At 40.7% G+C, this 13,549-nt stretch overlaps 1 protein-coding gene across 18 annotated transcripts in view; it reads left to right on the forward strand.

The window, feature by feature from the left end:
- LOC126183635 (CLIP-associating protein 1-B-like) overlaps positions 1-13,549 on the forward strand; it is a 764,859-nt gene that overhangs the window by 654,687 nt on the left and 96,623 nt on the right. For 8 of the 18 annotated variants that reach the window (XM_049925777.1, XM_049925762.1, XM_049925757.1 and 5 more), the window contains one exon: positions 2,442-2,588. The exons of the other annotated variants lie outside the window; for them this stretch is intronic. In XM_049925777.1, coding sequence (XP_049781734.1) covers positions 2,442-2,588 — 147 coding nt within the window. The remainder of the gene's footprint in view (positions 1-2,441; positions 2,589-13,549) is intronic. 18 annotated transcript variants of the gene reach the window in all.

Consider the following 13,549-nt stretch of genomic DNA (forward strand, 5'->3'; position numbering starts at 1 on the left):
AGCTGAAATACTAAACACCTTTTTCCAAAGCTGTTTCACAGAGGAAGACCGCACTGCAGTTCCTTCTCTAAATCCTCGCACAAACGAAAAAATGGCTGACATCGAAATAAGTGTCCAAGGAATAGAAAAGCAACTGGAATCACTCAACAGAGGAAAGTCCACTGGACCTGACGGGATACCAATTCGATTCTACACAGAGTACGCGAAAGAACTTGCCCCCCTTCTAACAGCCGTGTACCGCAAGTCTCTAGAGGAACGGAAGGTTCCAAATGATTGGAAAAGAGCACAGGTAGTCCCAGTCTTCAAGAAGGGTCGTCGAGCAGATGCGCAAAACTATAGACCTATATCTCTGACGTCGATCTGTTGTAGAATTTTAGAACATGTTTTTTGCTCGAATATCATGTCGTTTTTGGAAACTCAGAATCTACTATGTAGGAATCAACATGGATTCCGGAAACAGCGATCGTGTGAGACCCAACTCGCTTTATTTGTTCATGAGACCCAGAAAATATTAGATACAGGCTCCCAGGTAGATGCTATTTTTCTTGACTTCCGGAAGGCGTTCGATACAGTTCCGCACTGTCGCCTGATAAACAAAGTAAGAGCCTACGGAATATCAGACCAGCTGTGTGGCTGGATTGAAGAGTTTTTAGCAAACAGAACGCAGCATGTTGTTATCAACGGAGAGACGTCTACAGATGTTAAAGTAACCTCTGGTGTGCCACAGGGGAGTGTTATGGGACCATTGCTTTTCACAATATATATAAATGATCTAGTAGATAGTGTCGGAAGTTCCATGCGGCTTTTCGCGGATGATGCTGTAGTATACAGAGAAGTTGCAGCATTAGAAAATTGTAGCGAAATGCAGGAAGATCTGCAGCGGATAGGCACTTGGTGCAGAGAGTGGCAACTGACCCTTAACATAGACAAATGTAATGTATTGCGAATACATAGAAAGAAGGATCCTTTATTGTATGATTATATGATAGCGGAACAAACACTGGTAGCAGTTACTTCTGTAAAATATCTGGGAGTATGCGTGCGGAACGATTTGAAGTGGAATGATCATATAAAATTAATTGTTGGTAAGGCGGGTACCAGGTTGAGATTCATTGGGAGAGTCCTTAGAAAATGTAGTCCATCAACAAAGGAGGTGGCTTACAAAACACTCGTTCGACCTATACTTAAGTATTGCTCATCAGTGTGGGATCCGTACCAGATCGGGTTGACGGAGGAGATAGAGAAGATTCAAAGAAGAGCGGCGCGTTTCGTCACAGGGTTATTTGGTAACCGTGATAGCGTTACGGAGATGTTTAACAAACTCAAGTGGCGGACCCTGCAAGAGAGGCGCTCTGCTTCGCGGTGTAGCTTGCTCGCCAGGTTTCGAGAGGGTGCGTTTCTGGATGAGGTATCGAATATATTGCTTCCCCCTACTTATACCTCCCGAGGAGATCACGAATGTAAAATTAGAGAGATTAGAGCGCGCACAGAGGCTTTCAGACAGTCGTTCTTCCCGCGAACCATACGCGACTGGAACAGGAAAGGGAGGTAATGACAGTGGCACGTAAAGTGCCCTCCGCCACACACCGTTGGGTGGCTTGCGGAGTATAAATGTAGATGTAGATGTAGATCATGTGTACCATATGGACTTCCTCTTTCTGCTTCAGGGTGAATTCGCTGGTGGCACATTCCTATCTTGTTCCATTGCTGCCATTCTTTCCTAGCTGTTACGTGCTCCCTTTTTCAAACCTCTTGTCCTTTTTGTTCCACTTGGTGTGAACGTCTCACCCGAGGCAGGCCACAGCACCAGGACACACTCTCTCTCTCTCTCTCTCTCTGTCTGTCTGTGTGTGTGTGTGTGTGTGTGTGTGTGTGTGTGTGTGTGTGTAGGGGGGGGGTCATTGGCAATTACATATATTCTATATATAGTATGTTTTGCAAATCTTGATTGCTGAGCATTATAGGCATAGGTATTTGTTTTGTTCACACAGCAAAGACACAACTATCAACTATAGAGGAAGGAGAGATATGCTGTGGAAAGAAATTACTTAAAATCTTTGAGACATCACAGCACAAATCAAATACATTTAAGTTGCTAAAACCAACGTATTACATACAAATAAATGCCCTAACCAAACAGTATACACAGTCTGATGAAGCTACATTTTTTAAGTATTTGATTGTTCTCTCTGATGATTAACTTGCATGTATATCACTGGCAGTGATTCACTAAATGTGATACTTGCAGATGGTAACCAGGAAACATTCCATTTATCTCGAAAAGCTTTAAGTTTCAAGATACATGTACTCTAGGAAATTTCACTATTGAAAGAATGTCTTTTTGACGTAGTCACTGTTGAGTAGCAGTCAGCATGGCATTCAAAACAATGTCTCTCATCCGTAACGTATTAAATGTTACAAATTTATCTTGGTTTATGCAGATGGATCACCACGTCGAGGTTCAGCTCCTGGCCCTTCAGCACTCCGGTCTAATAGTGCTATTGATCTGCAGGCAGCCCAACGTGCCAAGGCACGAGCACAGTATGCTGCTTTAGCTCGACATAAAGTAGGATCTGGGGCGTCTCTTCGTAAGTATAGTTGCTGGTTTTATTTTAGTGTATACATTGTTTGTATAGATTTAGTTAAATTATTTGAGCTATGCGCGCATTCTCTCTCTCTCTCTCTCTCTCTCTCTCTCTCTCTCTCTCTCTCACACACACACACACACACACACACACACACACACACAGATATTCCTCCTCCTTTTTACCATCCTAGTCCTACTGTATTTAGGATTAAAATTCTCATCTCACCATTCAGATTTTGGGTTCCCTAGATCACTAAATTTGAAAAGAATGCTGCCAAATACATTCTCATTCCTTCACTGGTCCCTTCATGTGTTCGATCTCTGATGCCCTCGTCATCGACAGGTTATATAATCTGAATATTCCTCCCCTCCTCTTCTGTTGTCCTTCATTTACTCTTCCTCCACCCCTCTTCTCTCTCATTGATGCTTTGTAAAATTACTAAGTACCTTATATTCACTGCATCAATAAATTCACATAAATGGTACTGTCACGCTCCTGTTGCGGTAACTTATATTCACTGCAGCGATAAATTCACATAAATGGTACTGTCACACTCCTGTTGCAGTAGACAGGATGATAGAAAGAAAAAAGATGCACCCTGATGTCGTCCAGTGGATTTAGTTGTGTGGTCAAATGAATGAAATCAGTATCAGCAGTATGTTTTCCACTGTAATCCCACAAGTAACTGAGAAGGGCTGTATACATTGATGCAAAAGATTTTTTGTGAATCACACGACAAGCAATTGTAAATGGCTATGTCTCCAAAATTTGTGATGATTCACACAAGAACAGGAGGGAAATACCATGTGTAGTCAGCCATTAGTTTTGGTACTCTATCCAACAAATGTTGTGGTCATCAAAATCTTTTAAGCACAAATTGAATGATCATGCCTGTAGTAAGCATACAGATAATCCATCTCTTTGATCTTACTATAATTAATTTTCTTCTCTGCTGTAATACTGTCTATATGAAGTTTTCTTTTTGTTTATGCTGTGAAACCAAATGTAACAATGCCATTCAGATGTGAAAGTGTTTCATTATTTGCCTTAGAGCAATATGTATCATATTAGAAAGTCCCCACCAGGGTCTAATAACAAAGTTACAAAATTACTGCAAAAGCAGAGGTTAAAGATACTGCTTCAGTTGTTAGGTTCTGTTTCCTTCCAGGCTCTGCACTCGCTGGTGGTACACCGCATCCTGTACTCATCAATCACGACACTCAAGGTCACAATACAAAGTTATCACACCTGATTATGGGCATTTAAGAGTCCAAAACAGGTCGTGCTTTAAGAATTGAAAAAATAATAAAAAACAAATATAAAAATGTTACAACTGAATAGTGATATCTTCAACCTCTACTGCAATGCCCAGTTACAGCTGAAGCTCTGCATACAAACAAATTTTAAATGAAGCCAAAATGAGCATGGAAGAGCTACACAAGATGTGTAGATGTTTTGCAAAATACTATCTGCTAAATTGCAAGGGGAAAAAGTGGGGATGTTTTGGTTTACTTATTGTCATGTAATAAACTCATCCTTCAGCTCATTTGCTGATCGCAGTGGTATGGTAATGAAGGTGATAATGAGTTTGACAAAAGTCTGTATTCTAAAGTCGCTTCATTGAAGAAGATTGCACAACTGTTGCACTTTCCCATTATTACAAAAATGATAGGTACAGAGGTAGATGATTGCAATGTCAGTATCTCTTGAGAGAGGAAACTCCAGTGATTTACATGGTTGATTAAATACTAAATCAGTTGTGCAAAAAAAGAAAGAGACTAATTTTCAAGCAGCAGTTTATTGTAGGTTTGTGTACTGTCAAATATCCTATGTGGATGGAAAAAAGGTTCCAGTTTTTGATGCAATTTTTTAAGAGATGTAAAGTATTATAGATCTCTTACATCATTTTGTTACAAAACTATGGAACATGTGTTGTGTAAACATGTGCTGATTCTTTTAGAGATTGAGCAACTCTTCAGTGAGAATCAACACTTGATTCCATAAACATTAGTGGTGTAAAATTCATCTTGGACATCTCATTTGCAGGATCCAGAATGCTGTAGGTGCCATGTGTCTTGACTTAATGAAATCTTTGATGCAGTCCTTTCATACTAGCCATTAAATAAAAAATGTCTTCATAGAATTTTGTACAGGGTACATTATTCGACAGAAAACTTGTTCACAGTGAGAACTCGTTGTATACACTATGGGATCAAAAGTATCCGGACACCTGGCTGAAAATGACTTAAAAGTTTGTGATGCCCTCCATCGGTAACGCTGGAATTCGTATTGATGTCGGTGGTCAGTGAGGTGTGGCACGAAGTCGGCATTCCAAATCAACGCAAAAGAGTTCTATAGGATTCAGGTCAGGACTCTGTGCAGGCGAGTCCATCACAGGGCTGTCATTGTCGTGTAACCACTCCGACACAGGCCGTGCATTATGAACAGGTGCTCGATCATGTTGAAAGATGCATTCGCCATCCCCAAATTGCTCTTCAACTGTGGGAAGCAAGAAGGTGCTTAAAACATCAATGTAGGCCTGTGCAGTGATATTGCCTTGCAAAACAACAAGGAGTGCAGGACTCCTCCATGAAAAACACGACCAAACCATTACACCACCACCTTCGAATTTTACTCTCGGCATGACACACATTGGCAGATGACCTTCACCGGGCACTCGCCATACCCACATTCTGCCATTAGATCGCTACATTGTGTACTGTGATTCATCACTCCACGCAACGTTTTTTCACTCTTCAATCGTACAATGTTTATGCTTCTTACACCAAGTGAGGCATCGTTTGGCATTTACCGTTGTGATGTGTGGCTTATAAACAGCTGCTCGAGTATGAAATCAAAGTTGTCTCGCCTCCTGCCTGTCATAGTGCTTGCAGTGACTCCTGATGCAGTTTGGAATTCCTGTGTGATCGTGTGGACAGATGTCTGCCTATTAAACATTACGTCCTTCTTCAACTATCGGTGGTCTCTGTCAGTCAACAGATGAGGTCAGCCTGTACGTTTTTATGTTGTACGTGTCCCTTCACATTTCCACTTTACTATCACATTGGAAACAGTGGTCCTACAGATGTTTAGGAGTGTGGAAATCTCACGTATAGACCTATGACAAAAGTGACATCCAATCACCTGACCACGTTCGAAGTCCGTGGGTTCCGCGGAGCGCCCCAGTCTGCTCTCTCCCAGTCTAATGACTACCGAGCTCACTGATATGGAGTACCTGGCAGTAGGTGGCAGAACAATGAACCTGAAATTAGAAACTTATGTTTTTTGGGGTGTCTGGATACTTTTGATCGCATAGTGCATTATTCAATTGCAAAGATATTACCAGAGCATCACTGGAATCAGTCAAACTGTTAAAAATCTTGGGGTGTTCATTCAGAGTGATCTATGGTAAAAAGATCAAATAAATATACAAAGGCAATCTGGTAAGTATGGCTGTCAATAAAATACTGGATTAGTTAAAATAAATTTTGTGTCGATGGGGATGAAATGATGATGATAAAGACAACACAACATCCAGTACCTGAGCGGAGAAAATCTCCGACCCAGCCAGGAACCAATCCCGGGCCATTAGGTATGACATTCTGTCACGCTGACAACTCAGCTACCAGGGCCAGACATAGGGCAGTTGCTACCATTTGAGTTGGCACAACTTCTGTGTTACGACATTTGCGATATTGGGCAATATGTTATCATGAAGCAACAGCACCCTTTGGCACACTATTCACAACAGTGGTTTTCAACTGACATGCTGTCCCATACAGCGCTTCATTTTCTGATTGGTCTGTTTGGTGTTTGTCCTTTGGCCAGCCAAGATAAGAATAACAGCGCATTGCTCCTGTTTGGACACATTTGGTAGTAATGTCACCATAGTTGAAGTTTCTGCATTTACTGTATGCACGTCAGAAAAATATGAATGCCGCACTGATCCTTGCCTTCATGTCATGGTTTGTATACCACATTGGAGGCACACTACATTTCATATGCAGTAACACCCTCAAACGGAAACTTTGTGATCGCTCCTTATAGGTTGTGATTGTGAGACATTTCTGTTATGAACATAATCAGTCACATTTTTTTATTAATTTGGTTGGTCCTGTGTCTGATCCCTATTAAGATTTTTCTCGAAAACTGTGTATTTAGTTCTAATCAGACAGTACCGCTATCTCCTCTGTCATTCTTGCTATGGAATTCAAAATTTATTACAAAAGTGTAAATTTCAAGTGTCAACCTTAGATTTTCGTTTAGAGCACCTATTATTATTCTCAGAAGCAATTTAATTTTGTGAAGTAGATAGAAACCAAGAAACCACTCAACTTAAAAATTTTTTAACTTTGCCACAGATTAATGATTTTGGGGTGTAAATTCCTGTAATTTTTAATTTTTGTTATTTACAGTGCAGCAGTTGATTTCCATGCATTAGGTACAATGTCAGTACTGGTGACATTGGTTCATATTACATACTTAGAGTGAATCATCATTTGAGCAGTGCATCCATCTCGTTTGCCCAGAAATTTCAACTTTCCTATGCCTCTTATTACAGTATTGGTGGGCTTACCATCATGATAGATGACGGTAATGTCTAGTTTCATTGGGGCAACAAACAGCCATTGTATTACTTGGTGGCTTCCACAGACTTTCATTTAATACTATTAATTACTTCAGGATTTTTGGGACAAGTTGTGACATTTTATCCTTACACAACTTGTGGACATACGTAAGTAAAAGTATAACAACTTGCTTACTGATTTTGAGATTTTGACCTACTGTTTTGCAATGTGGCTGCTCACTACTCAGCTTCGCAAACTGCCATTTTGCATCATCAGTTAGCAGTAGCTCCTTTTCTGGTGCAGTGTATGAGGTGATACCCAAAAATCTGAGAATTTCATTGTGAAAATCAGAAAACTATACTTACATCCTAATGTCCTCCATCACCTTCAGAGTAGTCATCTTGGGGTATGTATGCAATGATCCTGTTATTGTCCCCTTTTTTGGAAGCACTCTTGGAAATCCGCAGAGTGAAACGTGTTCAGGAGCCATTGCGATTGCACCTGGATGTCTTAATTCAAGTCAAAACATCACCTTTTCAATGTAATTTTCATATTCAGGGGCAGTCACACAGGGGTAAGTCTGGCGAGCAGGGAGGGTGGCAAACCATGACCAGGGATTCCTTCACAACAGACAAGGTGTGCATGGGTGCATTGTAATGGTGCACCATCCAGACTTTCTTTTTCCACAAGTCTGGCTGTTTGTGCAGAATATTGGCCCTCAGCCACCTCAGAACCTCACAGTTAAATGGTCTGTTGACAGTCTGATCAGTGGCACAAACTCCTTATGCACAGTTCTCGAATGTCGATACTTATAGGATAATCAACATTGACTTCATGTTGCTGGGAACTTGTCGAGCTTTTTTCAGCCTTGGAGGGGATGGCGTTTTCCATTGTGTTGATTGCTGCTTTGTTTCAGGTTCATAACTGTAGACAAAAAATTCATCACCTGTTATGACTCTGGATAAGAATTTTGGATACTCTCAAACTCTTTTTTTGCAGCTCAGTGCATGTCTGAATCCTGACGTTTCATTAGTTGATTCTGAGAAGACGAGAGACAAACTTCACTGCAATTCAGCTTGTATTAGTTCATCAGCTAGAATTCATTCACATTTACTGTACGACAGCCCAAGTCCGTTATAAACATTGTGAATTGTCTGCTTTCGGTCTTCGTGAATCACGTCATGCACTTTGATGATTATTTCCAGTAGTGTGCATGTTGACGGCCAACTAGAATGTTTGTCATCTTCCATAAATTCTGTGTTCCTTGAAGTGCTTGAACCAAACAGATGTTCTTGCTTGACTCAGTGCACTCTCACCCAATGCCTCTGTCAGCATGCATTGGGTTTCAGCTGCAGATGTCTTGCACTTGAAACAGAATTTGGTGCAAATCTGTTGCTTCTTTACATTATTCATTTGACAATTCGCAGAAGCACTGAAACATGTCCTGACATGCACCACTACAACTCACAACTGCAACATCTGTCAAAGATGATGCAACTTTCTTTCCACAGTAACTAAGACATGTACCAGAAGGTGAAAATACTGCTTCAGTTGTAAAGATCTTTTATTATCACACATCTGGTTTTGGGCTCTTATAAGCCCATCTTCAGGTGTTGTAACTTGTTGGTGTGCCCCCCCCCCCCCCCCCCCCCCCCCCCCCCCCCGAGTGCCACTGTGGTCATTTACTAGGCATGGTGTGCTACATGTGAACCAGTTTGCCTCCTCTTTCGCATCTGCTACTCCCTGTTCTACGCTGATAGGTAGCACACTGCGCCTAGTACACGTCCATCATGGTGCTTGGGGGCCCCAGCACCAATTTATGACATCTGAAGATGGGCTTATAAGAGCCCGAAACCAGTCGTGTGATAATAAAAGAACTTTACAACTTAAGCGGCATTTTCAACCTCTGGTATAATGCTCAGTTGTGGGTGTTCATCCAACATGATTGTTTGTGAGACATGTACCTCGCAACAGCCAGCATCAGAATGCCATACTGGTTTGACTAGTACAGTGAAATTGTCGGATATTTTGTATAGCATCTCGCACAGAAACAAATGCTTTGTTTCATCCAGTTCCAATGGCATCTGTCATATTCTGCACAATTCAAACACATTGTCTTCTGTGAATAGGATGTTTAACAAATAGCTTAAGATGTTCCCGCAATGTAAACATCCAGCTCTGATCAGTAGATGCCTGCTATCTGATGTAAGGGTGACAGGTAATCTCTTGTCATTGATACCCCTTAATAAGTTCTAAGTACTTTACAATCTGAACTGGATTGACCAGATGCAGTTACAGAATATCCTTATGAGTGTTTCCCATTGCTGATATTAACATACCATATTCCCACCCTAATTCGTTGAAAATACCTGTAAGCTGTAAAGTTATTCGTTAACAGTCATCAAAATTACTGCTCTCTGCAACCCTCTGTCAGCTCTGTTTTTGTACTTTGTTACATGTTGTCTTAACTAACTGTTTCATTCCCTGCTGTATAGTTACTTCATTTTTTGCTGTGGAGATTACTGTTCAATTAAAACCAGTTAAAGTTTCTGTGACTGTCATTATTTGCTCCTTCAAAAGTCTGAGCAGCTGTTTTTGTTCCCCTTATAGCACATCTGCCTTCTCCTTAAAGTAAGTGGCATCATCTTCATCTAACGTACCAAACAAAATTTTACATGACTTTGCCCACAAAGTTCAAGATTCTTCATTTCTTGAGATGTGATTCATGTTGTGCTAATTGTTTAATTAAACCTTGTGGTCTTTCAGTCTTTCCCACATGCCATTGTTCTGTACTGTCAATCTTTCTTTACAGAATTCATCAGCTTGCCTTGCAAGAACTACAGTTTGCTCAGATTACTCTTTCGGCTCTAGCAGAGTGAAATAACTTACTATTCTCCAAGTTACACTATAAATTTGTACTTTGCTCATGTTGTCATAGTACAGTCTGGGTGCCAACTGAACTTTTATTTCCATTTATTTTGTTGTCCAATTTGCGCCACTCGAACTAATATTAGAAAAACTTGTTCAGTTTGTTGGATGGATGGTAAAGAGTGTATTTCATTTTTGACAAATTACTATGTTAGGTCCCTTTGTTCATAGCACTGTGTACGGACCTCACCATTGAGTATCTGATTTATGCGATGTACCTTGTTGTGCACCCTTATCCAACATCATAACATTATCACCAAAATGGAATTGCTTTGGATTCTGTGTTTCATTGTAATACTCATTTTTCTTGATCTCGCATTGCGCATTTTGTTCTCTTACACATCAGTATCTCTCTTGTATATGCTCTTTCAGTTCTGCAACATAATCATCAAAGTTATACATCCCACTGGTCTCACCCTTTTGTAGTATCCCAGAATGTTAAACTCTCTTCCAAAAATCAGTTCATGTGGAGTATATTCAGTTGTGGTGTGCATAGTCATATTGTAATAGGAAACCATATTCAGAACCTAACTGCCCCAATCTGCTTCTGCTCTATTTACACAATGTTGCATCATCTCTCTTAACATACAAAGCGACCTTCCTAGTGCTACGTTCATTTGAGACTGGTAGCTGGCAGACTGTACTTTCTCAATATGCAACAATTTGCACACACTTTTCTTTTGTGCTTGTCGTATCTGATAGAGCTGCGACCAAATCACTTTACCTTTGTGCTTCCGGTAGCAGTTTGATTTTGTTCCTCCTGATATCTGTGGAAGATAACTTGTCTCTTAGCAAATGAAGAATGTTGCTATATGTGGTGTGTATCTTGGTAGTGGCTGCTTTTTTTTTTTTGCATTTAAATTACTAACTTAGATTTTCTCTTTCAGCATTATTATTCATGCTTTTAGCTGTAGCTTGTTCGTAATGCTGATGCTTCGGGTACTGCTTCCACTATAAGCAGTGAGAATTCTGCTGATACTCTCTCATTTTTAGTGTTCACTTTACTTGTTATGCATTGCCTTGAATCCACTTTTACCAACACTTCAGGCAGATAGACACCATTGCTCATATGTTCAGGAATGATAGCCTCTCATATTCTGCTTGCCTCTCTTCTCAGCCTGCACATATTTTCTTGAGGCCCTGCTGTTAGCCTTTTTCTGACTTTCTCTTGTCTTTCGATATCACTTTTTCATTTCTCTTTGGCAATCCCTGTTGCTTGCTTCTGCAGTAGCTTGACAGTTTGCTTTCTGTCCCTCTTAGTCTTTGTATTTCTTTGCGCCTTTTGCTTCATGCCCGAGCCTCTTCCGAAAGAGGTATGACATTCCTGTTATGCTCTGTACAAGAGTTCACACTCTTGCTCTGTCTTCATTTTGATCTGTTCCCTGTGGATCCACAGGTTTTTGGTGGTGTAATTAATTATGATCCCACCTTCATCAAAGAAATTTGTGCTTACCAGCCTGTCAACCAGAAGATGCACATGTTCCCCTATCATGGAAGCAATGCTTTGTGTTCATAGTCTGAGTGCTATTGCACCCATATTAGCAGTTCCCCAGTTCCTGACACTGTCAGTTGGGATACCCCTTCGGCTGTCGTGCAAGCTACTTCTCCGCACTAGGCTTATTTGTACCCCACTGTCCACCAGAAATCTCATGCTCCTTCCTGGCATTCCAGCTCTACAAGCAGATTTATGTTTTTTCTATTGATTATCAATATTTTTCCAGATGAAGCAGAAGATGATTGCTTTTGTGTGCCGTTTCTTGTTTTCCTGAATTTTTCTCTGTCTCTGTGCATGGCAATCACACTCCACGCAGTCTCTTGCAAAGTTGCAATTTGTTTACATTTAGAGCATGTCAGAGGTTTTGATTGTGCACATAGACCTTTGTGCCTTGATAAGTTGCCCTGCAAGTATCTCACTGCACAAAATCTTTGTTTCCTTGTAATTACCACAGAACATTTTGAGACTGGAGATCAATACTGGTCATCCTCACTACCACTTTTGTGACCATACCTCCGTTTCCTGTTACAATTGGCCCTACCTTTCCTACTCATCTCGGTCTGACAATCTTTCACCATAGAGCCTGGCTTACTGCATGTGAAACAATTTGTCACTCTTTTTGTTTCACAGTGATGCACTACTGCTTTGAGTATTCATCTTCTCTCTGGCCAAGGTTATTGTACTCTCATTCGGCAAGCGACCTCCATTGTTTCTGCTAATGTTAACTGTTCTCTGTGTGCACACTCTATTGTCTTTATTCTATGATCATAAATCCCTGAATGAACATACCTTCGCTTAGCTTCCGAATGAGTGCAAAGCTGCCTTCTATCTCTGACCCTTATGTGATTGGTTCGTTGATTGATTTACACAGGGAGGCGAAACAACCATTATCTTAGCCCACTGTTGCTCACTCTGAAACTGATTTTATTGTGCAGTTTCTCTCACTGAAATTCTAGTATAGGCAGCTGGTACCTATAAAGAGTAGTAGGAGGCTGTTACTCAGTTTTTTATTAGACACAATTAAGTTGACAAATGCACAAAGATGGTCCACTTCTACAGGGTACAGACACCCCATGGCTTCCTGTTCTCAGCAATATTCCACATCCATCTCCAGCTCTAGGAAGACTAGAAGGTTTTGTGAAGTCTGGATAGCATTCAAAAGAATCCTCAGCTACCCATTCATCAAGCTATTGCACAAGAACAGCACTAACACTTGAAATCAAGGAAACTGTTGTGGAGTGCAGCAACCAACAAGGGATCCTCTTACAGTGTCAACTACACATGGAATATCCAGTGGTAGCAGACATTTGTAGTTAACACATATCTAGTGGAGAACCCTTCCATGTGGATACAAGGATTTGATCACCTCAAATGTCATAAAGGATTGTGAACTGAATTGAGACTGGACAAGGCAGATGTGGTTATCTTCTGCACAAGTGGTGATGGACAGGTTCTGCAAATTGTGACTGTGGTGCCTTCTTACAATTAACCAGCCATATCGTTGCTGACTACCCTCTTTGAGCTTGTAAAGGAGCAATAATGGACATTCACCACATATCAGAGAAGCAATCAAATGGATCAGCGAGCTAGATCTGGTGATATGAGATTGTACAAGCATGTGATTGTGCACATTAGTCCACAGGTGTTGTATATATGTATTTGTTCTCATCATATGGTAGATAAATAAGTTAGACATAGTTTCTTCAAGAGTTAAGACTAAAGTATTCTATGTCTTTTGGCCTCCACCACTTCACATTGGAAGATTAAATGTGTCACTGTTTCATCCCTCTCACCATTTATTCTGCACTTATCTCTCTGTACTCATCACGCTTTGGTTTTTCTTAAATTTCCCATGACTTGTCACCAGTCCTACCATGAGTTAAATCTGTCTCTTGGAGCCGAGGGTTACAGAACTTCTCTTGAAATATGGGTTTTGTATCGTTAGCTTGCCATGTGCTGTTTTTGGATAT

Source organism: Schistocerca cancellata, chromosome 4 (genome assembly GCF_023864275.1).
Source record: "Schistocerca cancellata isolate TAMUIC-IGC-003103 chromosome 4, iqSchCanc2.1, whole genome shotgun sequence".
Classification (NCBI taxonomy): domain Eukaryota; kingdom Metazoa; phylum Arthropoda; class Insecta; order Orthoptera; family Acrididae; genus Schistocerca; species Schistocerca cancellata.